General features: G+C 41.9%; 1 protein-coding gene across 7 annotated transcripts in view; it reads right to left on the reverse strand.

The window, feature by feature from the left end:
- The window catches only part of DYSF (dysferlin), a 317,684-nt gene that overhangs the window by 26,995 nt on the left and 263,285 nt on the right, over positions 1 to 27,404 (reverse strand). For all 7 annotated transcript variants that reach the window (XM_040419360.1, XM_040419355.1, XM_040419359.1 and 4 more), the window contains 6 exons: positions 25,884 to 26,012; positions 19,018 to 19,173; positions 13,268 to 13,359; positions 12,413 to 12,583; positions 10,504 to 10,646; positions 8,957 to 9,096 (listed from right to left, as the gene is read on the reverse strand). In XM_040419360.1, the coding sequence (XP_040275294.1) occupies positions 8,957 to 9,096; positions 10,504 to 10,646; positions 12,413 to 12,583; positions 13,268 to 13,359; positions 19,018 to 19,173; positions 25,884 to 26,012 (831 nt within the window). The remainder of the gene's footprint in view (positions 1 to 8,956; positions 9,097 to 10,503; positions 10,647 to 12,412; positions 12,584 to 13,267; positions 13,360 to 19,017; positions 19,174 to 25,883; positions 26,013 to 27,404) is intronic.

Here is a 27,404-nt window from a genome sequence, read left to right on the forward strand (position 1 = left end):
TATACTCCAAAGCTGCACTCACTATTCTGCTGGTGCAGTCACTGTGTACATACATTACTTATCCTGTACTGATCCTGAGTTACATCCTGTATTATACTCCAGAGCTGCACTCACTATTCTGCTGGTGCAGTCACTGTGTACATACATTACTTATCCTGTACTGATCCTGAGTTACATCCTGTATTATACTCCAGAGCTGCACTCACTATTCTGCTGGTGCAGTCTCTGTGTACATACATTACTGATCCTGAGTTACATCCTGTATTATACTCCAGAGCTGCACTCACTATTCTGCTGGTGCAGTCACTGTGTGCATACATTACTTATCCTGTACTGATCCTGAGGTACAACCTGTATTATACTCCAGAGCTGTAATCACTATTCTGCTGGTGCAGTCACCGTGTACATACATTACTTATCCTGTACTGATCCTGAGTTACATCCTGTATTATACTCCAGAGCCGCACTCACTATTCTGCTGGTGGAGTCACTGTGTACATACATTACTTATCCTGTACTGATTCTGAGTTACATCCTGTAATATACCTCAGAGCTGCACTCACTATTCTGCTGGTGCAGTCACTGTGTACATACATTACTTATCCTGTACTGATCCTGAGTTAAATCCTGTATTATACTCCAGAGCTGCACTCACTATTCTGCTGGTGCAGTCACTGTGTACATACATTACTTATCCTGTACTGATCCTGAGTTACATCCTGTATTATACTCCAGAGCTGCACTCACTATTCTGCTGGTGCAGTCACTGTGTACATACATTACTTATCCTGTACTGATCCTGAGTTACATCCTGTATTATACTCCAGAGCTGCACTCACTATTCTGCTGGTGCAGTCTCTGTGTACATACATTACTGATCCTGAGTTACATCCTGTATTATACTCCAGAGCTGCACTCACTATTCTGCTGGTGCAGTCACTGTGTGCATACATTACTTATCCTGTACTGATCCTGAGGTACAACCTGTATTATACTCCAGAGCTGTAATCACTATTCTGCTGGTGCAGTCACCGTGTACATACATTACTTATCCTGTACTGATCCTGAGTTACATTCTGTAATATACTCCAGAGCTGCACTCACTATTCTGCTGGTGCAGTCTCTGTGTACATACATTACTGATCCTGAGTTACATCCTGTATTATACTCCAGAGCTGCACTCACTATTCTGCTGGTGCAGTCACTGTGTGCATACATTACTTATCCTGTACTGATCCTGAGGTACAACCTGTTATTTACTCCAGAGCTGTAATCACTATTCTGCTGGTGCAGTCACCGTGTACATACATTAATTATCCTGTACTGATCCTGAGTTACATTCTGTAATATACTCCAGAGCTGCACTCACTATTCTGCTGGTGCAGTCACTGTGTACATACATTACTTATCCTGTACTGATCCTGAGTTACATCCTGTATTATACTCCAGAGCTGCACTCACTATTCTGCTGGTGCAGTCACTGTGTGCATACATTACTTATCCTGTACTGATCCTGAGGTACAACCTGTTATATACTCCAGAGCTGTAATCCCTATTCTGCTGGTGCAGTCACCGTGTACATACATTACTTATCCTTTACTGATCCTGAGTTACATCCTGTATTATACTCCAGAGCTGCACTCACTATTCTGCTGGTGCAGTCTCTGTGTACATACATTACTGATCCTGAGTTACATCCTGTATTATACTCCAGAGCTGCACTCACTATTCTGCTGGTGCAGTCACTGTGTGCATACATTACTTATCCTGTACTGATCCTGAGGTATAACCTGTATTATACTCCAGAGCTGTAATCACTATTCTGCTGGTGCAGTCACCGTGTACATACATTACTTATCCTGTACTGATCCTGAGTTACATTCTGTAATATACCTCACAGCTGCACTCACTATTCTGCTGGTGGAATTGCTGAATACATACCATACATTCTTGGAAGATTTTATGAATACAGCTCTTGACCATACCCCTGGGGGTCCAGTGATTTTGGGATGAGTAATATGTCAATCAAGAACAAAAAACAAAGCCCAAGCCCCCCCCCCCCCCCCACCCCCGCCTTATAACGAGAAGATCTCTGTTGTATAGAGAATGCTGGGAGGGAAGGTAAGACTCCTCTGGTCTCAGTGGTGGTATATGTGGATTATACTGGAGAACGCTTATATATTATTAAACCATCGATCTCATATTTGTGCAAAACAACCCTTTGTACCCCTAATTGTCATAAATTATCCTTTCCTTTTTATCATTTTATTCACAGATTTCTTCCATTCACGCACAGAAGGCTGGTCTTTTTCCGTCCGTTTTTTCAAGATAAGCAATCTCGCCTGGAACAGTAGCTTACGAAGTGCTTGTTTCACCACCTTCCACAATCTCAAATGAATAGTGCCCCCCAATATACAAACCACAGGATCCCCATAAATCGGCACTCCCAGAGCTTTCTCAATAATAACTGCTAGTTCAGACCAATACCTAAACAATTTAAATGCACTAGACCTGCCTGTTCTTCACAGCATCTCGGACATTCATCTGTATCTCTTAAACCCTTTTTTTTTAACATTAGGGGTGTACAATATAACCTGTGAAGATCTGGGGAACCCCATGAGAGGCCTTTAATGAGACCAAAGGCCTGATATTCAAAACATCTTCCCATTTCTCACTGGACAAATCTTCAATATCTTTTTTCCATTTCTCTTTACTATTTTAATCTTTGTGTTACTTTCATTAGTAATTTATATCTCCGTGAAATACTACCCTTAGCCTTTTCGTCCCTGAGAAGTTGATCAATCTTTTCTGAAGAGGCTTTTCTATATATCTCCGAGTCGTCTTCTGAACTAATTGCATCCCTTATTTGTAAATACTTAAAATAATAATTTTTTGGGATCCCAAACTCCCTAATCAAAGTTTCAAAATCCTCCAATTTATCTCCCTCAAAAATGTGACATTACAAATTTACCCCTCTAATCTCCCAATTTACATATTGTTTAATTTTCTGAATATCACTCAAATTTATATTATTCCATAATGGAGTGCGTTTTAAATAACCCTTAATACCTATTATTTTTTAAATTTCTCTCCAAGTGTAATCCATTAAATGTAATATTTGATTATCAGTACTTGCATTCCCCAATACACCTGATTCCAAGACCTCCATGAATCTGGTCTGCTTAGTCTTAACCCCCATTTCCATTAAATACTCTCTCAACGTTGGACTTACTTCGCTCTCGTTTATATATCCAAATTGTGAAACCAAAAAGTATAAATACCAATTCGGAAAAGATAAACCCCCCTCTTAATCGGGTAACTGGAGTATTTCTTTTTTACCCTAGATATTCCCCCTTTCCAGATAAATCCCCTCATTATTAACTTATCCAAATTCCCAAAAATGTTTTTGGGCAACAAGGCCGGAGCATTTTGTAATACAAACAAAACCTTAGGGAGAAAAAACATCTTTATCAAATGAATTCGACCCATCATTGATCTCCTCCAAATATGGATTCTCTTTCTCAGTTCTTTTAAGAGAGGAGCCACATTTAGTTTTACAAACTCCTCCAAATTTCTTGAGATATTTATCCCTAAATATTTAAAACTACCTCCTTTATCTGCTATGTGTACATCTATACTCTTATTCAAATTTCCCTCCTCTAATAACATCAAATGTGATTTTTTTTCCCCCCAATTTATTTTTAATCCTGAAAAACATCCAAACTTATCTATAATATTCATTATTTTACCTAAATCCACCTCAGTGTTACCCAAAAAAAATCTAAATGTCATCAGCATACAACGATATTTTTTCTTTAATACATATTGGAATCCCTCAATCTCGTCATTTTCACGGATTATAATAGCTAATGGTTCTATCGCAATTGCAAAGAGCAGCGGGGATAGGGGACATCCCTGCCTAGTGCCCCTCGAAAGGGCAAAAAGCAGGGACATAACCCCATCCGCTGATACCCTAGATCTAGGGTGCGAATATATTAATTTTGTCCAGTTTATAAAACCGAAACATCTAAGAACCTCTCACAAATAATCCCATTCTACGCGATCGAACGCTTTAGTTGCATCCAGAGATAATATATTTTTTTTACTATCTTTTTGTTTATTTCCCACTATATTAGAAAACACCCTCCTAATATTAGAACTGATTAATCTCCCAGGAATGAAACCTGTTTGATCTTCACTTACTATAGTTTTAATTATTTTTGATAATCTGTCTGCAAATAATTTTATCTCAGTATTCGACAACGATATAGGTCTATATGATTCCGTTTTATAATAAATCCTTACCGTCTTTGGGAATCAAAACAATAATAGCTTCATCCATAGAATCCGGCAACTTTTCTGCCCTCATGGCCTCACACAGGGTTTCCCTTCATTCTGGTAGGATTATTTGACTGAACTCCTTACATATCTTAAATGGTAATCCATCTCCTCCTGGCGCTTTCCCATCCCTAACAGATCTCAAGGCCCTTTCTAACTCTTCCAGTTGTGTTTCCTTCTCCAATTGGTCTCTTTGACTTATTGACACTTTTTTAAAAGTCAACCCATTCAAATACTGACATAATTCTTCTTTTTCATTATATATTTTTGACTTATATGAATCCTGATAATAGGTACCAAAAACCTCACATATCTGTTCCGGGGTTTTTACAATCTGTCCCTTATTATTTATTATTACCCCTATCCAGGATTTTCTCTGTTGGTTTTTAACTATATTAGCTAGAGTCTTACCCACTTTTTCACCCTTCGAAAAAAACTCGACCCCCTGAAAAAACAATGTTGTTTGAGCTTTTTCAGTATATGTCTTTAACCTTCTCTTGTTCCTCCTCCCATTTTTTCAGCCTTTCCAATGAGGGGTCAACCACACAACTTACTCTAGCCTCCTCTAACTTCTGTTCTGCAATCTTTTTTCTTCTCTTTTACTTTTTTCTTTAAATAATTCACTTTATTAAGCAGAACTCCTCTTAGGAAAGCCTTCGCCGTATCCAAAAACCACCTGCTTATTAGTTGAATCTTTATTAACCTGAAAAAAAACCTTTAGTTCTTCCTTAATATCTTCCTTATCTTTTAACAGAGTAAAAATTAAACTTAAACAATGGAGGGACCTGTCTAGTCATGAGCTCCACCTCCATAACAACAGCACCGTGATCTGAAAGAGCCATAGGGACATATTTTATTTGTGTTATATATTTTTTCCAGCAATTTTAATCTTTTAATCTCCAATAATTTCTTTCTTCCGGATTCAATAAGCGCCAAACATCCACCCAGTCAAACTCAGCTATTAAATTGGCCAGGTTATTATTATGAAATGCAGCTTTACTATTAGATAATCTATCTTTACTGCCAGGTTATTATTATGAAATGCAGCTTTACTATTAGATAATCTATCTTTACTTAAATCCATCACCTCATTATTATCGCCTACTGCAATCAGCATACAATCCTGCCTGCCTACATACCTCTGCAAATCATAAATCACATCAGGTTTATATGGGGGTGGAATATAAATATTTGCTATCACCATCTGGACATGGTTTATACTTGCCGCAGTCGTCCGCCTTGCATGCATTCAAAGTTAACTTTATTATGCACCAAAATAGACACTCCTCTAGAATATGATGAATATGTAGAATGATACCCAACCTCTATCCATCTCTTCTCCACCCACCTCAAAGAATCCCTATCCAAATGCATCTCCTCATCTAATGAAAAATGGCGTACTTTTTTAATCTTTCTCTTAACCCCCAAACATTAAGGCCTCTTTCACACGGGCGAGTTTTCCGCGCGGGTGCAATGCGTGAGTTGAACGCATTGCACCCGCACTGAATCTGGACCCATTCATTTCTATGGGGCTGTGCACATGAGCGGTGATTTTCACGCATCACTTTTGCGTTACGTGAAAATCGCAGCATGCTCTATATTGTGCGTTTTTCACGTAACGCAGGCCCCATAGAAGTGAATGGGGCTGCGTGAAAATCGCAAGCATCCGCAAGCAAGTGCGGATGTGATGCGATTTTCACGCACGGTTGCTAGGAGACGATCGGGATGGGGACCCGATCATTATTATTTTCCCTTATAACATGGTTATAAGGGAAAATAATAGCATTCTTAATACAGAATTCATAGTACAATAGCGCTGGAGGGGTTAAAAAAATAAATAAAATAATTTAACTCACCTTAATCCACTTGTTCGCACAGCCGGCATCTCTTCTGTCTTCTTCTTTGAGGAATAGGACCTATGATGACGTCACTACGCTCATCACATGGTCCGTCACATGATCCATCACCATGGTAAAAGATCATGTGATGGGCCATGTGATGAGCGCAGTGACGTCATCAAAGGTCCTATTCCTCACAGATGAAGACAGAAGAGATGCCGACTGCGCGAACAAGTGGATTAAGGTGAGTTAAATTATTTATATATTTTTTTTAACCCCTCCAGCCCTATTGTACTATGCATTCTGTATTCAGAATGCTATTATTTTCCATTATAACCATGTTATAAGGGGAAATAATACAATCTACACAACCTTGAACCCAAACCTGAACTTCTGTGAAGAAGTTCGGGTCTGGGTACCACATTCAGTTTTTTATCACGTGTGTGCAAAACGCATTGCACCCGCGCGATAAAAACTGAACAACGGAATGCAATCGCAGTCAAAACTGACTGCAATTGGGTACCTACTCTCACGGGTTTGCCGCAATGCATCCGGACCTTATCCGGACACGCTCGTGTGAAAGAGGCCTAAGTGATACTTCTCTCATTATTCAAAGAGGAAAAAAACTTTATCCCTCCTCTCTCTCCCCAAAGGATGCCGCATACCTCCCCCCCCCCTGAGTAGCTCCCCTCTAAAAAAGAGAGACAGCTCTATAACTATGCATATTACTCCCTATATCCCCCCCCCATCGCCTTTTTATATTTCAATACACTTCTCACAGGCCCTTTAAATCTGCCTAATCATTGACTTCTTCAGGAGACTGAAAGAAAAAAGATCTATCCTGATATTCTACTCGAAGCTTAGCAGGAAATATCAGACTATACCTCAATCCGGCTAGTCTCAATCTCTTTTTTATATCTATATTTTTTTTTCTGCACAATTGAGGTTCTGGAATCTTGCAAAATAGCGTCCCAATCTTTGGAGAGTAGGAGTTTGACCAAAATTGATCTTGGATGAGTCTCTGGTATTCTCTTTTTGCTAGGAACCCTATGGGCTTTCTCTATCACAAAATGACTAGAGAGAGTTCCAGGTTTACAATTTTCAAGGAACCATTTCTCCATAAATTCACCACAATTGGGTCCCTCTGTCCCCTCTGGTATTCCCACACTTATCAGATTGGTTCTTGTTGTCCTATCTTCTAAATCTATTAGTTTATTTTCCAGGGCCTCATCCTTCCCCAATTTACATACTAAATCTTCCACTGCCGATGCTCTATTCTCCATCTCCTGCCAGCGTTCTCTCAACTTGACTAAGTCGTCTCTAATCAGACTCACATCTGTTTGTACCGACCCAATCTGGGTTACTAATTTCCTCATCACATTCTCAAGTCTGTTCGCAGTATGAAAATCTCTTTTACCATTTTAGCATCAATTTCAGTTGTTACATCATTCATTACATATCCCCCTTGGTCATTAAGTATCAAACTTTCTTTCAATTGAGGATCTAATCCCTCTAGGATCTAGTCTCTTTCCCAGAATCAGCAGATCTCAGTGTGGGAGTTGAAGGGATCACATACTTATTTAAAGCATTCCGTTTCTGCCTAGTTTCCAACCCAGTTCCAGATCTCCTATTATTACGGGGCCCCGGTTGGTCCACCTTTTTTTTTTCTTCCCTTTCCTTTCTCTTTTTCTTTTTCCTTCTTCCCCTTCTCTCTTCCGTTTTTTCTCTTTTTCTGTGGCACTTCCAATGGGTATATATCCAAGATATTAAATAGGGGAAAACCAGTACAGGGACACTGCTATCAGCGACTCCCCAAATTTGGGAGTTTTTATAGTCTTTCTTCTCATAGCGCCAGCGATATAACCCCAAAATTGACAGGTTGGCGGTTAAGGGTTAGCAGGTTCATTAGAAAGGTGGTTAACGTGGAAAGGAGGCACATACAGTTAGTAAAACAATGTCCATACTCCTTTTTTCCTCAGAGATTCATAGGAGGAAAAAAGTTTGTAAACTTATGAGGGCGGGGGGCATGTGCTGCCAATGATATAAGACTCAGACCACAACCCCCCTTTCCTCAAACAATCGTGGGGGAGACCCCTCCAACTTCCAGCCACCACCTCCAATGGAGTGTCCTCCTCCTTCCAAAGCAGGCACAATCCGCCAAACTGACCCCCTCACCACCTTCCACTTTCTCTCACTACCACCTTCACAGTTCCCGGGTGAATTCGGTGCCCTGACACTTTTTCCTCTAAACACTCTGGTATGATTGCGCGAGCCTTGTTCTTGTCCGGCAGCGCTGATCCTCTGCCTCGCTTCACACCTGAGCTGCCTCAACATGCCCGGGCTATCGACGTCTCCACCATGCCCAGATGGCCTGCACACTCCGCTCGAGGTAGCGAGGGGGGGGGGGCAGAGCTTAGCGTCAGACGTCAGACGCTCTCATGCCAATAAAGAATGTGGCCGGGGCGAGAGATTTACTTTAAGTGTTGAAATTTATAGAACTTTTTCTAGTTACTTTAAAATGAACGAAAACATTATGTAATAACAATGAGGAAAATTCTAGTAAATTTATGAGCGACTAATAAATCTGTACAGACGCTTGTAAAATACATAGTACTGGGGAATGTGACAGATGTGGTGCCAATGCACCTGCCCCGACCTCCCCACGACGACTCTCACCATCTTGTTATCAGGATCTGCCTTTGATTTTGGTCACTGTCTCACTGAGGTCAACTCTTTCTGAGTCCTGCAGCTTTATATTGGGTATGATAAAGGTCCCCTACCTGTTCTATTTCGGGCTGTAAGGGGCTGTACAGAGATCTTGTCTCAACATGTTCACACACAATGGTCTGTTTCCGCAAGATGTATAGGGCGAGGCATTCCTCTAGGGGTCCCAGATGTGGATTGGTGAGTTTATCATCCTCTGTCAAAAAGAAAATAGAAAGAAATTTGGAGATGTAGCATGTACGTCACCATTATTACAGTCTCCAAATCTATATATACTTTATAAAATTGGTATTGTCCAAAAATATGCAACTTTTTGCCCATGGATAGCAGCCCTCATCACATTTCTAAATTGGAGTGGGGCTTAGTCGGAGGGATGGAGCTGCCAGAGCCGAGCACATTCATGGTTGCCTGGGAAAGGCGTGGGGCTGACTTCGAAAAGCGGTGGAAAGGGGCAGTGTTTGCATAAATGTTCTCCAAAGTGGGAAGTTTGTAGGAATTTTGAAATTAGAAATGTTGAAATCCTACAGCCTGATCCTTCTCTCCCCTAACAGTATGCCGTCAGGAGAGAGTCAGGAGGCCACTAAAAGCATAGATGATCAGCAGGTCCAACCATAAAAGGCAGGTTTGGTTCGTATACATCTAAGATTAAGTTTTCCATGAAAGGTGGCTACTTGGACTTCCAACTTTCACATGGAATAGAGGAAGTCTGCTCTTTAATAATCAGTCACCAAAGAAATTGCACAAAAATCTTTGCATAGTAAACATAAATAAACTTTATTAACAATGTAAAATACATACATGAAGATAAAAAAAGGCAGCACAAAGGTGGAACACAAAGGAGAGGAATAGGACCCAAGGAGGGGCTGGGAGGTCAGCACACCAGGAATCAGGGAAAAATATTATAATATTCAAATGCTAGTCACCAAGAAACCTCAAGACAATAAGAGTGTGAGGATAAACAGACTTGGTGATTAAAAGAAAAAGATAAGCATACCCTGAGTGGTGTGTCGATCTCTCAGCCGCCTCCTGACCCAACGCCGTTTCACCAGTAATCTGACTTCTTCTGGGGATGTACAGATTACTGGCGAAACGGCGTTGGGTCAGGAGGCGGCTGAGAGATCGACACACCACTCAGGGTATGCTTATCTTTTTCTTTTAATCACCATGTCTGTTTATCCTCACATTTGCCTCCATTTTCTATTGTTTGGGGCTTATTGTCTTGAGGTTTCTTGGTGACTAGCATTTGAATATTATAATATTTTTCCCTGATTCCTGGTGTGCTGACCTCCCAGCCCCTCCTTGGGTCCTATTCCTCTCCTTTATGTTCCACCTTTGTGCTGCCTTTTTTTATCTTCATGTATGTATTTTACATTGTTCATAAAGTTTATTTATGTTTACTATGCGAAGATTTTTGTGCAATTTCTTTGGTGATAGTTAAGGCTCCTTGTGGGTCCGCAATTCTTTGCGATTTTTTCTGTCCGGTAATAATTTGGTACCCTCTTTAATAATCAGGATAAAAAAAAAATTATAAATACCATCATATATATTTTTGAGACTGATATCCCTTTAGTCAAAAGAAATCAGTAAAATTTGTTTATCTCACCAAAATCAGAGAGGCTGTACTCGTGATTCTGGAATGAAATCCTGTTGTTCTTGAAGACTGGAGGCTTGAGCTTGCGCTGCTGGGCAAATATATGGAGGAGCTGGGAAGGTCGCAGCTGATCTCTCCATTGGTTCGGTCCAGAGCTAAAGAAAAAAAAATAGCAATTTTTACAATACTGGTGTCAGCTGATGTAGGAGAGGCTGAAAGTCTTCAGACCCTTTCACTTTTTTCACCTTCTGTTATCTTATGAACTTGTGCTAAGATAAAATATATATATATTTCCCCCATCAATCTGCACTCAATACCCCATGAGTTCAAGTTAGCGCTCTAGCTGGACCACTGAAGGACGTTCACAGAGTTATTTCTAAGGTGCTTCTCTGTTGTCTTGGCTGTGTGCTTAGGGTCAATGGCTTGTTGGAGGTCCAAAGCACTCGGCGTCAGGTTTCCATTAAGAATATATCTGTACTTTGCTCTGTTCAGCTTTCCCTCCACCCTGACCAGTCTCCCTGTCCCAGCCACTGAAAGACACCCCCACAGCATGACGCTGCCACCACCATGCTTCATTGTAGGGATAGTATTGAGCAGGTGATGAGCAGTGCCTGAGTTCCTCAATACATGATGCTTACGATTTAGGCCAAAAAGTTCAATCTTGGTTTTATCAGACCAGAGAATCTTGTTTCTCACAGTCTGAGAGTCCTTTAGGTGCTTTCATGTGTCTTTTACTGAGGAGAGGCTTCTTTCTGGCTACTCTTACATACAGCCTAGATTGGTGGAGGCTGCAGTGATGGCTGAACTTCTAGAAATTTCTCCCATCTGCACTCAAGATCTTTATATAATCTCTCTTACCAAGGCCCTTCCCCTTGGATTTCTTAGTTTAGTGGGACACCCAGCTCTAGGAAGAGTCCTTGTTGTTCCAAACTTCTCCAATTTAAGAATTCTGAAGGCTACTGTGCTCTCTAGACATTTGAGTGCAGCAGAAATGTTTCAAACTTTCTACACATCTGTGCCTCCACACAATCCTGTCTCTGAGCTCTATGGGCAGTTATTTGTTTCTTATGGCTTGGTTTTTGCTCTGATGTGTATTGTGAACTGTGTGATCTTATATAGACAGGGTTGTATCTTTTGAAATCATGTCCAATCATCTGAATGTACCACAGGTGCAGAAGCATCTCAAAGATGATCAAGAGAAATGGGAGGCCCCAGAGCTAAATGTTATAGTAAAGGGTCTGAATACTTATGTCCATGCAAAATTTTAGTTTCTCCTTTTTAGTACATTTGTAAACATTTCTAAAATTCTGTTAGCAATTTCTCATTTTGGGGTATTGAGTGCACAATGATGGGGGAAGACTTAATTTTTTTTTTTACTTTAGCACAAGGCCACAACATAACAAAATATGAAAAAAGTCAAAGGGCCTAAAGACTTTCTGGGATAAATGTCAGCTTTCGAATGGACAAAAAAAATCCTGCATGTCTAAGTGCCACCTATAGGTAGATACCCTGTTAATCATGACTGGGGACTGTATCAGCCAAGCCAGAATCTCTTCCAAAAGGAAGAGACACCCATCTATAAACAGCCGTTTTGTGGTTCTTGGCCATGATATTACAAAGTACTGGTTGGGCAGATGATTTTCATGTAGCCCTTGGGTGGTGGCTAGATTGCATATGGAGCAATTCTCTCTGGGAAAAGGTATGCAAATTAGTATACTGCTCTTTTGAGAGATAGCTAAGGTACAGCAATCTTCTTGGCATCTGACAGAAAGTTAGAAAGTAATAGTGAGCATGGTTCATATTATCACTTCAAACTCTTTGGTGTTTTGTAGAACTGAATTTCTATAGGAAAGGGTTTAGACGAGGTACCACGGCGTACTTCCTAGGCAAGGGAAAGGCACGTTAATTATGGGCTACATACATGCAATATGTTTGGGGTATGCCGCATCGAGCACCATATTTGGAAAGAAAACGATTCTCTAGATCTATGACAGTCTCTCCAATCTTCTCATCCTTTGACATCACGTCATAGTCGTAGAGTGTGATCTTCAGATCCTTCTCTAATGGTAAGATGCAGGTCAGCTCAAACATCCTGAAAAACAGAGTAGATAGAAAGAAAATGTTGTAAAGTCATACTCCATAATCTGCAGTAACAGATGGGTATCAACACTAAAACACTGACAACAGCTCTAAGTACCAAAAGACGGTGGCCATTTGTTGTTTCGTCCTTTCCGCTACATGACTGAAAGAAAACAATGTTCACTTATGGTGGCCATACACCTTACATAGTTGTCGGCTCAGCCATGTACTCTCAAGGGGAGTAAAGTTCCTTCAACCAAGCTCTGCTCAGGCTTTGGGAAAAGGATCTAACAGTGCAGCCCAAGAGGAGCTCAGGCAGCAGATTGAGGTGTTAAGGGCTGCATTAAGTCTTCATATCTCAGGCTCTGGAGAAGATATAGATATGGGCCTAGTATTGTTTGAAAGTTAGACATTTAAACTTTACTTTGGAAGATGTAACCTTTAGAAATCAGGTCGGGAGTGACACCAGCTGAAAGTGAAAGCACCCAATCTGAAAGGAGAGATGGTGAAAGCTGCTGCTAGACTCCTCTGGTGGTTGCTTATCTCCCAGAGAACTAAACGAGCAGGAATCTTGACATGCAGCTGTCATCATTATCTCCTTCAGCATCTGCAATATCGGCAGGTTTTTGCAACATGCATCTAACATGTATGGTCACCTTAAATTATATATAAACTCACATAACTGCTCACAACTTACTTTCCAAAAACAGGTTCTAGGGTGCATGGGATATAATTCTCCTGATCGTTGATGGACTTTTTGCCAATAGATATCTTCACATAGGGGTCACACTGAAAAAGAACCCAAATAAATAAACCTGACCAAGAATATAAAGAATCACTGCACTGCAGCTCCATTAATGGAAAAATAAGTGAATTGATACAGAATTACTGCATTGTAGCTCCATCAATGGGAACATGAGATAAACATGGAATTTGTCCTGAATTTAAAAAAAAAATCTGATTCTAACAAACCCAAAATTCTTGTGATTTGTTTTGAGCAAATCAGAGAGAGATAACACTCTACTATAAAAGAGATGTGCAAGTCAGCTCTCCTTCCAAAAGGAAAAGAGAACTGAGTTTCCCCCAGATTGCATTTCACTGAACGAGAAAGTAAGAAAGCTCTCCTTCCAAAGGGATAAGAAAACTGAGTACTCCTGGCTAGCTTGGTGGTCTTTGTCAGGTTCTCGGGGGTACTCTTTCTCATTATGGAGACTACCTAGCATGCGTGAGGAGTATTGTAGTTCAGCCAATGCTACTCTATATTTCTGGGAAAAATACCATCTGGTTTTACATTGCCATAGCCAATCACTGGCTCCCCTTGCATCATGTGACAATTTGTCATGACATAAGGAAAGTCAGTCACCACCACGGCCACTGATTGGCTGCAGCAATGATAAAATGGATGTTGGCATCGAGAAAGCCCAGCAGAGCAACGCAGACCTGGATGAGAAAGAGCATGGAGCCAGTGTCGGGAAGCAAGTAAGTCATCTTTCCAGGTCCGGCCAAGTGACTGAAGTTTGCAAAGAAAAACAAATTTTTTCACATCCCCTTTAAACCATTATAAAAATGCACAGGGGCGGATTGGCCATAGACCTTACAGGGAAATTTCCCAGTGGGCCGATGCCCAGGGGGTCACCTGGGCCCTCCTAACGGCCGAAGCTACTGTGCTGCTGGTAGTATTTTGTGATGGACTGTGGTATTTGGCTCTGTTGGGATGGCATAATGTGCCATAATATGGTGTTGCTGGCCTTGTCTTCCATCAATTTGGACCTGACTACAAAACGGGGCCACTTTTAGTATTTTTTCCAGGGCCACATTAAATTTTGAGTAGTGTTGAGCGAGCACCAAAGTGCTCGTGTGCTCGAGTAGAACACTTTGCGGTGTTTGGGTGTTCTACTGAGCACCCGAGCACAATGGAAGTCAATGGGGGTACCCCAGGCACCCCCTGCTCTGAAGAAGGGAGGGTGTCGGGACTCTAGTTTGGCTTAGGAGTCCCTGCTCTGACTCCATATGTAGCTATGTCCATATATGGAGTCATTGCTTGGGGACACACCAGTGTATTTAAATCTAATTTAGCCTGTATTTCAGAAAAGTTTCTGCCGGGATTCGAACTCACAAACTTTTGCATTAGAGGCAAGGCACTTAACTACTCAGCTACAATAGCTGCATAGGCAGTTACTTAAAAAAAAAAAATAATAATAATAACTAAATAAATAAATAAATAAGATACTTCTACTGTACTGTACTTCTACTGAGAGCTATACAGTAGAAGTCTCATATTTTTTTTATTTTTTTTTAAGTGCCCGGCTATGCAGCTATATACTGTAGTGGTTTAAGTTCTGGGATATGATGCAGAAGCTGAGAGTTCAAATCCTGTTGCAAACTTTTTCAGAAATAGAGGCTAAACTTAATTTAAATATATATATATATATATATATATATATATATATATATACACTGCTCAAAAAAATAAATGGAACACTTAAACAACACAATGTAACTCCAAGTCAATTACACTTCTGTGAAATCAAACTGTCCACTTAGGAAGCAACACTGAGTGACAATCAATTTCACATGCTGTTGTGCAAATGGGATAGACAACAGGTGGAAATTATAGGCAATTAGCAAGACACCCCCAATAAACGAGTGGTTCTGCAGGTGGTGACCACAGAACACTACTCAGTTCCTATGCTTCCTGGCTGATGTTTTGGTCACTTTTGAATGCTGGCGGTGCTTTCACTCTAGTGGTAGCATGAGACGGAGTCTACAACCCACACAAGTGGCTCAGGTAGTGCAGCTTATCCAGGATGGCACATCAATGCGAGCTGTGGCAAGAAGGTTTGCTGTGTCTGTCAGCGTAGTGTCCAGAGCATGGAGGCGCTACCAGGAGACAGGCCAGTACATCAGGAGACGTGGAGGAGGCCGTAGGAGGGCAACAACCCAGCAGCAGGACTGCTACCTCCGCCTTTGTGCAAGGAGGAACAGGAGGAGCACTGCCAGAGCCCTGCAAAATGACCTCCAGCAGGCCACAAATATGCATGTGTCTGCTCAAACGGTCAGAAACAGACTCCATGAGGGTGATATGAGGGCCCGACGTCCACAGGTGGGGGTTGTGCTTACAGCCCAACACCGTGCAGGACGTTTGGCATTTGCCAGAGAACACCAAGATTGGCAAATTCGCCACTGGCGCCCTGTGCTCTACACAGATGAAAGCAGGTTCACACTGAGCACATGTGACAGACGTGACAGAGTCTGGAGACGCCATGGAGAACGTTCTGCTGCCTGCAACATCCTCCAGCATGACCGGTTTGGCATTGGGTCAGTAATGGTGTGGGGTGGCATTTCTTTGGAGGGTCGCACAGCCCTCCATGTGCTCGCCAGAGGTGGCCTGACTGCCATTAGGTACCGAGATGAGATCCTCAGACCCCTTGTGAGACCATATGCTGGTGCGGTTGGCCCTGGGTTCCTCCTAATGCAAGACAATGCTAGACCTCATGTGGCTGGAGTGTGTCAGCAGTTCCTCCAAGGCATTGATGCTATGGACTGGCCCGCCCGTTCCCCAGACCTGAATCCAATTGAGCACATCTGGGACATCATGTCTCGCTCTATCCACCAACGTCACGTTGCACCACAGACTGTCCAGGAGTTGGCAGATGCTTTAGTCCAGGTCTGGGAGGAGATCCCTCAGGAGACCGTCCGCCACCTCATCAGGAGCATGCACAGGCATTGTAGGGAGGTCATACAGGCACGTGGAGGCCACACACACTACTGAGACTCATTTTGACTTGTTTTAAGGACATTACATCAAAGTTGGATCAGCCTGTAGTGTGTTTTTCCATTTTAATTTTGAGTGTGACTCCAAATCCAGACCTCCATGGGTTGAAAAATTTGATTTCCATTTTTTTATTTTTGTGTGATTTTGTTGTCAGCACATTCAACTATGTAAAGAACAAAGTATTTCAGAAGAATATTTAATGAATTCAGATCTAGGATGTGTTATTTTTGTGTTCCCTTTATTTTTTTGAGCAGTATATATATATATATATATATATATATATATATATATGTTTTTAGCCATGAAATATTTACACATATTATTATATATCAGAAGTATGATTATATATATTTATTTATTGTTTTAGTAATTACACATTTATTTTGTGCCAAATATTTTTTACAATTACTAAAAAAAATATAAAATATATAAATCTAATTTAACCTCTATTTCTAAAAAGGTTTGTGACAGGATTTGAACTCACAGCTTCTGCATCACAGCCCAGAACTTTAACCACTACACTATATAGCTGCATAGCCAGTCACTTAAAAAAAAAATACAAATATGAGACTTCTACTGTATAGCTCTCAGTAGAAGTACAGTGCAGTAGAAGTCTCATATTTATTTTTATTTTTTTAAGTAACTGGCTATGCAGCTATTGTAGCTGAGTAAATAAACACCAATCGTAAGTAACTCACGGAGTGAGTATGCGTACTAGGCCATATACCGAGTATCAACACCAAAAGAGAGAACAGGCACAGCACGACTAACAAAATATGTAAACTTTATTATGGTTCCCGAAAAGGGGAAAATCCAATAAAATACAATAACAGACAATACAAAACAAAACAATGGTGGATGACACACAGGGTGGAGGGATCACAAATAAACACGATACAGCATTAAACCAGTGTTGGATAAGGCCAAAGAGGTACTAAATGATAAATAAATACCCCAGTGGGGGACATATATACATGACCTCGCCAACCATGGACAAAGTATTGAAGCCAGATTCAGTACATACTTATTAAAGTGCAAAGTGCATAAAGTACAATGTACATGGACAATAAATAGTATACTAGATAAATAATGCCATAAATAAATACCAGAATAGTGATCCAATAAGCCCCAACGCACGTTTTGCGTAAGCTTCCTCAGGGGGGGTGTATGTGCACAATAATAAAGTTTACCATAATAAAGTTTACATATTTTGTTAGTCGTGCTGTGCCTGTTCTCTCTTTTGGTGTTGATACTCGGTATATGGCCTAGTACGCATACTCACTCCGTGAGTTACTTACGATTGGTGTTTATTTACTAAGCTACAATAGCTGCATAGCCAGTTACTTAAAAAAATAAAAATAAATATGAGACGGTCTCCTGAGGGATCTCCTCCCAGACCTGGACTAAAGCATCTGCCAACTCCTGGACAGTCTGTGGTGCAACGTGACGTTGGTGGATAGAGCGAGACATGATGTCCCAGATGTGCTCAATTGGATTCAGGTCTGGGGAACGGGCGGGCCAGTCCATAGCATCAATGCCTTGGAGGAACTGCTGACACACTCCAGCCACATGAGGTCTACCATTGTCTTGCATTAGGAGGAACCCAGGGCCAACCGCACCAGCATATGGTCTCACAAGGGGTCTGAGGATCTCATCTCGGTACCTAATGGCAGTCAGGCCACCTCTGACGAGCACATGGAGGGCTGTGCGACCCTCCAAAGAAATGCCACCCCACACCATTACTGACCCAATGCCAAACCGGTCATGCTGGAGGATGTTGCAGGCAGCAGAACGTTCTCCATGGCGTCTCCAGACTCTGTCACGTCTGTCACATGTGCTCAGTGTGAACCTGCTTTCATCTGTGTAGAGCACAGGGCGCCAGTGGCGAATTTGCCAATCTTGGTGTTCTCTGGCAAATGCCAAACTTCCTGCACGGTGTTGGGCTGTAAGCACAACCGCCACCTGTGGACGTCGGGCCTTCATATCACCCTCATGGAGTCTGTTTCTGACCGTTTGAGCAGACACATGCATATTTGTGGCCTGCTGGAGGTCATTTTGCAGGGCTCTGGCAGTGCTCCTCCTGTTACTGTATTTTATTGGATTTTTCCCTTTTCGGGAACCATAATAAAGTTTACATATTTTGTTAGTCGTGCTGTGCCTGTTCTCTCTTTTGGTGTTGATATTGTAGCTGAGTAGTTAAGTGTCTTGCCTCTAATGCAAAAGTTTGAATCCCGGCAGAAACTTTTCTGAAATACAGGCTAAAGTAGATTTAAATAGACTGGCGTGTCCCCAAGTACTGACTCCATATATGGACATAGCTATATATGGAGTCAAAGCAGGGACTCCTAAGCCGCAAACTCACACTGGGGGATTCCCTCACTGTACAGCGATCTTCTGCATAGAAATAGAAGCTAAATTAAATTTAAATACGCTTAAATGCACTCGAGCACACGTGGTATTCGGCCGAGCATAGCGATGCTGGAGCCGAACTGGTGTTCGGCTGAGCATGCTCGCTCAACACTAGTTCCCAGTCCACCCCTGATAATGCATGAGTGAGAACTGGTAGAAGTACAAAACTAAAGGGAGGATTAATAATTACATCCGAGATAATGGAGAATTATTACTTGCCTTGTATTTGGATTTTTGTAATTTGTGTGATTCCAGTTGCTCACCTTGCCATTAGCATCCTTGGGTTGCAGGCCAAATGCACGGACAATATAGACCCTGACCAGGCACTCTTGTAACCCTTTTGCTGGGAGTTGAAGGAATTGTCGAGGAGGCATGGAAACTGAGGGATCCTCAGGAAGGGAGTAGATCTTAAAAGATCCCTATAGGTCAAACAGAACAAAATATAATAGTTTTATTTATTTTATCTTTGTCTCCATAATTTAGTATTTTACAGGGGTTCTGCACATTTTTTAAACTGATGATTTATCCTCTGGATAGATCATCAGCATCTGATTGGTGGGGGTCCGACACCTGGGACCCCCGCCGATCAGCTGTTTGAGAAGGCAGCCGTGCTCCAGCAGCGCCGCGGCCTTCTCACTGTTTACCGCCGGCCCAGTGACGTCCCTACTAGTATCTGTCCCTCTGTTCACTTTAAATGGAGCTTAGCCCCGCCCAGGCAAGTTGATACTAGTCGTGACATCACTGGGTCGGCGGTAAACAGTGAGAAGGCCGTGGCGCTGCTGGAGCACGGCTGCCTTCTCAAACAGCTGATCGGCGGGGGTCCCAGGTGTCAGACCCCCACCAATCAGATGCTGATGATCTATCCAGAGGATAGATCATCAGTTTAAAAAATGTGCAGAACCCCTGTAAAATACTATAGTAGGCTCTATAACATACAAGAACAACCATAGTTGCATAGGTGGCCAAGCTGGAGCTTTTAGTGGCTAGAAAATTTTGAGTGCAGCTCGAAGACCATTCCCATGTGTAAAGTGTCTTTCCAGTTACCTAATCAACTTAATAAATATGAATCTTGACGTTCATCCAGAAGAAACAGCTTCAGGAGTACCAAATGATATGACATAATGCAGATCACCATGAAAAGTAGTCATGTCAGTATTAGGGTGGGTTCGCACAAGCGTTATGACATTCCGTAACTGAAAACAAGTAGGCTAATGCCTGTATGGACTATACCATGTGTATATTAGTTGGCTGTCAACAATCCAGTATTAGCTTGTGAATGTGAACATACATTATATTATTTATCCTGTACTGATCCTCAGCTACATCATTTATTATACTCACTGTTCTACTGGTGGAGTCACTGTCTACATACATTACATTACTTATCCTGTACTGATCCTGAGTCACATCCTGTATTATACTCCAGAGCTGCACTCACTATTCTGCTGGTGCAGTCACTGTGTACATACATTACTTATCCTGTACTGATCCTGAGTTACATCCTGTATTATACTCCAGAGCTGCACTCACTATTCTGCTGGTGCAGTCACTGTGTACATACATTACTTATCCTGTACTGATCCTGAGTCACATCCTGTATTATACTCCAGAGCTGCACTCACTATTCTGCTGGTGCAGTCACTGTGTACATACATTACTTATCCTGTACTGATCCTGAGTTACATCCTGTATTATACTCCAGAGCTGCACTCACTATTCTGCTGGTGCAGTCACTGTGTACATACATTACTTATCCTGTACTGATCCTGAGTTACATCCTGTATTATACTCCAGAGCTGCACTCACTATTCTGCTGGTGCAGTCACTGTGTACATTACATTACTTATCCTGTACTGATCCTGAGTCACATCCTGTATTATACTCCAGAGCTGCACTCACTATTCTGCGGGTGCAGTCACTGTGTACATATATTACTTATCCTGTACTGATCCTGAGTTACATCCTGTATTATACTCCAGAGCTGCACTCACTATTCTGCTGGTGCAGTCACTGTGTACATACATGACTTATCCTGTACTGATCCTGAGTTGCATCCTGTATTATACTCCAGAGCTGCACTCACTATTCTGCTGGTGCAGTCACTGTGTACATACATTACTTATCCTGTACTGATCCTGAGTTACATCCTGTATTATACTCCAGAGCTGCACTCACTATTCTGCTGGTGCAGTCACTGTGTACATACATTACTTATCCTGTACTGATCCTGAGATACATCCTGTATTATACTCCAGAGCTGCACTCACTATTCTGCTGGTGCAGTCACTGTGTACATACATTACTTATCCTGTACTGATCCTGAGTTACATCCTGTATTATACTCCAGAGCTGTACTCACTATTCTGCTGGTGCAGTCACTGTGTACATACATTACTTATCCTGTACTGATCCTTTGTCACATCCTGTATTATACCCCAGAGCTGCACTCACTATTCTGCTGGTGCAGTCACTGTGTACATACATTACTTATCCTGTACTGATCCTGAGTCACATCCTGTATTATACTCCAGAGCTGCAATCACTATTCTGCTGGTGCAGTCACTGTGTACATATATTACTTATCCTGTACTGATCCTGAGTTACATCCTATATTATACTCCAGAGCTGCACTCACTATTCTGCTGGTAGAGTTATCCGTATATTGATCTTTTTGTTCCTGGTCTTTTCTGTGGGTAATGATAGCTGGGTGATCCTAAAGTGGGTGATTTCATGAGTGCTAACTGTTAGATAACTTTTCCGAAGACAGCCTGCATGTTTTACTTCTGGTTTTCACCCAAAGGGATGGATTATTGAACTAATTACAGTGGAGAGCATTTGGGAAAAGATGATGACTGGTTAATGGTGGTGATCGTCCTCATGTGTACTGCTGTGCTCCTTCGAGTTATGCTCCAGACCCCTGATCACGCCAGGACCACAATCGTCTCCTTTCTGTTTGAAGTGTTATTTTCCATTGGCTGTGTCACATTTTTCCCTCTAAATAATGAGTGTTACAGATTTATCCACACACTTATTCTCATCTCATAATCCTCAGATAAGCTTTGTATTAAACAATGGTTGACATTATGATCATCGCTTTTGCTCCAATTACCAAAGGAACTGGGGCCACATAATGGAGAAGTCATAATTAAGCATATCAAAACAGAAGGGCTTCAGTAATATTTTCCATAAGTGAGTCACTAAAATAATTATTGTTATGTAAGAATGGCTCCAACTGGCCAGGAGTCAGCATCTTCTTTCTGTCTCCGACCCCTGTATGTCCTGTACTGGGGAGCACACTGAATATCTAAGAGGAGGCATATAAAACTGTACAAATTCAATCACCACCTCAACCATCTGGCATTCAATTATGCTTTTCTAGATTTTTGGCAATGTCCTGTTGGTCCAGAGAGCCACAAAGATTGGGTCAACTCAGATCATAGTTCTGGGTCACATATTCCGCTGGTCAATCAGAGGAGAGCAAAGAAGAAGGACTTGTGAGGAATGGAGGTTATGTGTGGAGTGATATCGAGAGCTTATGTGAGAAATGTTTGGGGGAAGGACAGGTTGCAGACAGAAGCTTACATGTGAGGAGGTATCAGGAGATTATGTCAGAGTTGGATGGAGGGGACAGGTCATGGGCTGGAGATTACATGTGGAGATGTATTAGGAGATTAAGTCAGAGATGTATGGAGGGGACAGGTTGTACACTGGAGGTTACATGTGGTGAGGTATCAGGAGATTAGGTCAGAGATGTATTGAGGGGACAACTTGAAGGTTAAATGTGGGGAGGTATCAGAAGATTAGGTCAAAGATGTAGGAGGGGACAGGTTGTGGACTGGAGATTACATGTGGGGAGGTACAGTCTCAGAAGATTTGGTCAAAGATGTATGGAGGGGACAGGTTGTGAACTGGAGAATACATGTGGGTAGGTATCAGGAGATGAGGTCAGAGATGTATGGAGAGGACAGCCTATAGACTGGAGGTTACATGGGGGAAGGTATCAGGAGATTAGGTCAGAGATGTATGGATAGGACAGGTTGTGGACTGGAGATTACATATGGGGAAGTATCGAGAGATTAGTGACAAATTTTCAATGGATCCGCCTTGGAATTTACAATAAAACTTGACTTTTATTAACATGATTAAAAAAACTCCATGGTGTCATCGGGGAGTTCTTTTAATCATGTAAATAAAAGTTATGTTGAACCTAAATTCCAAGGTGCTGGATCCATTGAAAATGTGTCACTAATCTCCCAATACAGTACCTCCCCATATGTAATCTCCAGTCCACAACCGGTCCTCTCCATACATCTCATGACCCCAGATCCGGGGGATTCATCCATGCTGCCTTTTCCTTCACATTACAGGAGTGTCTGGATCATGAAAACTAAGGTGAGTTGTGCAAAACTTTTTTTTTTTTTTTTTATCGGGAGATTAGGTCGCAGATGTATGGAGGGGATATGTTGTGGACTGCAAAAGGATTTTGATATTCATTTCCCATATGTATACCACCATAAGGTCAAATATGTACTTTGCTGTGTATTTAAGCATTTTCCTGTATAATAGGCAGTCATCAGGTCTTTATTGTCAACACTAGGTGGTGAGTTAGAACAGTCTAGAAGCAGAGTCTAGACATAAGTGCAGATGTACAGTAGCTGAAACCAGCTCTAGATTAAACCAGCCAGGGGGGAGCAAACTAGAGGAAAGAGAAAAAAATATATTTCAGGAGCATGCCAAATGCAAAGGATGCTGTGCGAGTAGAAGTTCTGTGGAGAGAAGCTGCCTGAATCGGACCTTTGAGTCTCCATAGTCACGTGTCTGGGAGAAGTCTCACTGTACGTTGCCTGGACACCACTGAGCAGCAGACTGGCTACCTGCATAAAGGGACAATATCTACATCCCGTTGAGGACATTTGTGGAAACATTTATCATGAGTATGTCAACTAGTATAATGTTTAGGGCTGCCCCTTGGTTGCATTGCATAGAGACAGCGAGACAGCCACATTCCTGCATGCTTATGCTAAAGTGAGTTAGAATGAGTAAGTGCAGTGTGAGGTGAATTGCTCCAAAGAGACAACTGTGCCTGTTAACTGTTACTTCAGGCTAGTTACCTGTAAGATCTGTGGAAAGCATGCTGAAATAGTGACTAATGTAATTTGGGTCTTCATTAAAGAATTATTTGCTGTTAAACTTGACCTCAATATTTCTTGCACCACTACACTGCACCAACCTCTGCAGCTGCCAAGGTATCCTGCCTTGCACATCACCATCAAGGGCATCCTGAACCACCATCAGGCAGGTAAATCCCAACCCCCAAGGCCACAGAGGAGGATATTATAGTAGCCAGGGAGGGAGCTTATAAGGACATGCACTAGCAATTTTGCTAACTCAAGGTTGAGGAAAGAGCAAACACGAGTTGGAAGTGGCAGGAGATGGTATGGGTTCAGATGTGCGGTTTGAAACAGTGTACAGCACATAGTTGTGATTGACAGTTCTAGTGGGGGGAGGGATTCACTCTGGTAGTTAGGATTAGTGGGTGCAGCACAGAGGCAAAGTACAAGTTCTTGGTTCAAAACATCAGTGTTAATTCACACGTGAAAGCAAAACTAAAACGCAAGTTGCTTGGTGATCGTTCACACACATGAAGAGTTCATATACAAAACAGTCACCTTTACTCCTGGGTGTTACTTCACACCCTGTTGGAAGTTCTGCCTTGTCAAGTCCACAGGCAGGCGTTAGGCGGCCTGTTTGCCTTCACAGGGGTCTAAGCCCTCCAGCCCAGTTCAAGCCACAGATCCCAACACAGCCCTCAGATCACAGCACACAGACCTCCTGAGCTCCACTGTCAGGCGGAGGTAATCCTCTCCACCTGGCAGTGCTGGCTGGTTTTTATGCCTTGAAAAACCCTGCCTGGAACATGGGGAGTAGTCACCCACCCAGCACTTTGACTACTCCCAGTAAGAGCCATCCCGGATCAGCTATTATAGCCATACTAAGTATCAAGGTGTCAAACAGAAACTGCTGCTGACACATAAAAAACGGCTCTTACTCCAACGAGGCCAGGAACCTCGGTGACACGTACTTATCATCCACGATGATTCTTTGTAACTTCTTACAGGGGTGTAGAGTGACATGGGGAAAACTTGAAGTTTTCTCCATGTTAATTTTTAGAAAGATGGGGCAGAACAAGGAGAGCACAGAATGTCCACAGCCCCATCCATAACTGCAGAACTATCTAAGCCTTACTGATGTAACCTTGTAGACAAACAGAAGTGAACAGGTACATACATAGCGCCACACACAAATAAATGATGATAATGATAAATATGGCTTAAGAGATAAGGAACAGTCTTACCATTCCGACGCAACCCTGGTTGGGATCAATCGAGCGTAGTAAAGAGGATGCACCACGTCCAGGCTGGTATTTAAGTATGGTCGTTGGTAATTGCTAGGTGTAGACAGTGCCGGGAACCGATGTCCCTAGAAATCCCTGGTTGGGATTGATCCCAACCAGGGTTGCGTCGGAATGGTAAGATTGTTCCTTATCTCTTAAGCCATATTTATCATTATCACTGTTATATTTTAAGCTCCCCCATTACTTTTGTTATTTTCAAACTGCCAGTGGGAGCGCCAGTATCTATCATTCATTGCTATATACACCGTCTTTCTCTTACATACATGAGTACAAGAGACTATGAGAAGGGGGCCCTTTTATCTAACCCAACCCAAATTTTTCTGGGCAGGGATGTATGAATCTCTTTATAATCGCACAAACGCTAGCAAAGAGGAACGGATAAATGGCTACTCCTCTCTCCTGGAAAAGGCAGAGAATGTGAGGATCAACAAGCATCACAATTTATTTGCATGGAGGATTGTGATGTCATCGACAATTTAGATTTTTGATACTGGGTCCCTTGGCAAGATAAGGACTATTATGACTTATCTGTAAGAGGGATCTTCATCAGATTCTAACATGTTTTAAATATTCAAAATGATTATAAAAAAAAAATATAATAATTTAGTGAGCCCTATTATCTTGGAGTTGTCTTTAGAAATCCCATCATGAGTAGTGTAAATGTTTTTCAAACATCAATAAATGTTAACATCATTCTCATTCCTGATGGCTCACCTTGAATTCTCCAATCACTGATGGATCTTCAGCCTCATCTTGGGATCTGCCTCTGTACAGTTTGAATGTGCGACAGAAGTCCGACAGTCCCTCGTAGTCTTCTATGTTCTCTAACTCATTATCCAGCACCTGTCAGATGGATGAAACATTTACAATGTTACAAATATATACATATTACAGATCGGTAAAGGAAAGACAGAAAGGAGCAGTCCTCCGTTCTCTATGCAAATAAGCTTTCTTCCAGAAGGAGGAAAACTGCCTTTCTTGTGCCACCTACATGTTGCTACTCTGTAATTCAACCTTGAGACATGACTATGGCCAAACCAGAGAAATCCAGGGACAAACCAGTGGCTACCTGCTCTGACTGACATCTGGGTTCTAGGTTTTTGGTTGAACGTTGACTTACACAGTAGCTAGCTATAAGTGGCACAAGAGAGTCAGTTTTCTTTCTTCTGTAGAAGAGCTGATTTGCATGCATTTTCCCAGAAAGCACTGCCTATAAGACTCCCTACACCAGATGAATGTCTACAAAGGAGAACCAGCACCTCCCCCTTTGAAGAATGCAGCATATATGGTAGCAGTTATTCACTATAGTGTGCTCCATACAGGAAAGATGACTTGGAGCAGATTTCATGTGACTTTGGAATTGGATCCTTTTCTTCTAATTAGCAGCAGCAGATTATACGATTTTCTCTGCTGTCTTCAACAGATCTCTAGCTTCTAGAAACATCCTCGAAAGCAGAGCAGGCATGTCTATTTTAGTACATAATTCATTGTATACGTCACGGAATAACAATTCTGGAAGAGCTGCTTCTATTAAAACTCTGCATTGTGGGCTTCAATGGTTATTCCTACAAGTATGCGTTACCATTCCTCTTGTCATTCGGATGCGTTCCATTTTTTCCCATGCAGTCTGGCAGTGTAAAGGCTGAGGTTCGTACGAACTCGCAGTAATGATATAATCAGCAAGTAAATGCAGCGCTTCTCCTCTAACGGAAGATCAGCTAATTGTCGGGAAGGAATGGTCCCTTCCCAATAATTAGCTTCTTGTCGGAGCGTGCAAATCAGCCTTAAGATTCTGTAGGAACATGCATGAACAGATAACCATAAGCATACGTGAGACTGTCCAAATGACTCTTCCAGCCTACCCGACGCTGGTTAGAAGGCACATATTCTACCTAAGGCAACACCTAACACATGACTCTGAGCCTACATAAGGCTGACCAGATGACCCTGCGCATTTCTGCAAGTGAGCAAATGGCTCTAAGCCTACCCAAGACTAATCAGGTAACCCTGAGCTTATCCAAGAGTGATTACATCACCCTGAGCTTACCCAAGACTGAGCAGGTGACCCTAAGCTTTCCAAAAGTGACCAGATGATTCAGAGCCTACCTAAGCCTGAATAGTCCTGAGCCTGCAAATGCCAATCCATTAGGTCCTCTATGTCCATTAGTTTGTCAAATTAGGAAACATTCTGGACCTTTAGTTTCTGGTCTTACTATACAATGATTATGTTTCAAA

This window comes from Bufo bufo, chromosome 2, assembly GCF_905171765.1.
Source record: "Bufo bufo chromosome 2, aBufBuf1.1, whole genome shotgun sequence".
NCBI classification, from domain to species: Eukaryota; Metazoa; Chordata; class Amphibia; order Anura; family Bufonidae; genus Bufo; species Bufo bufo.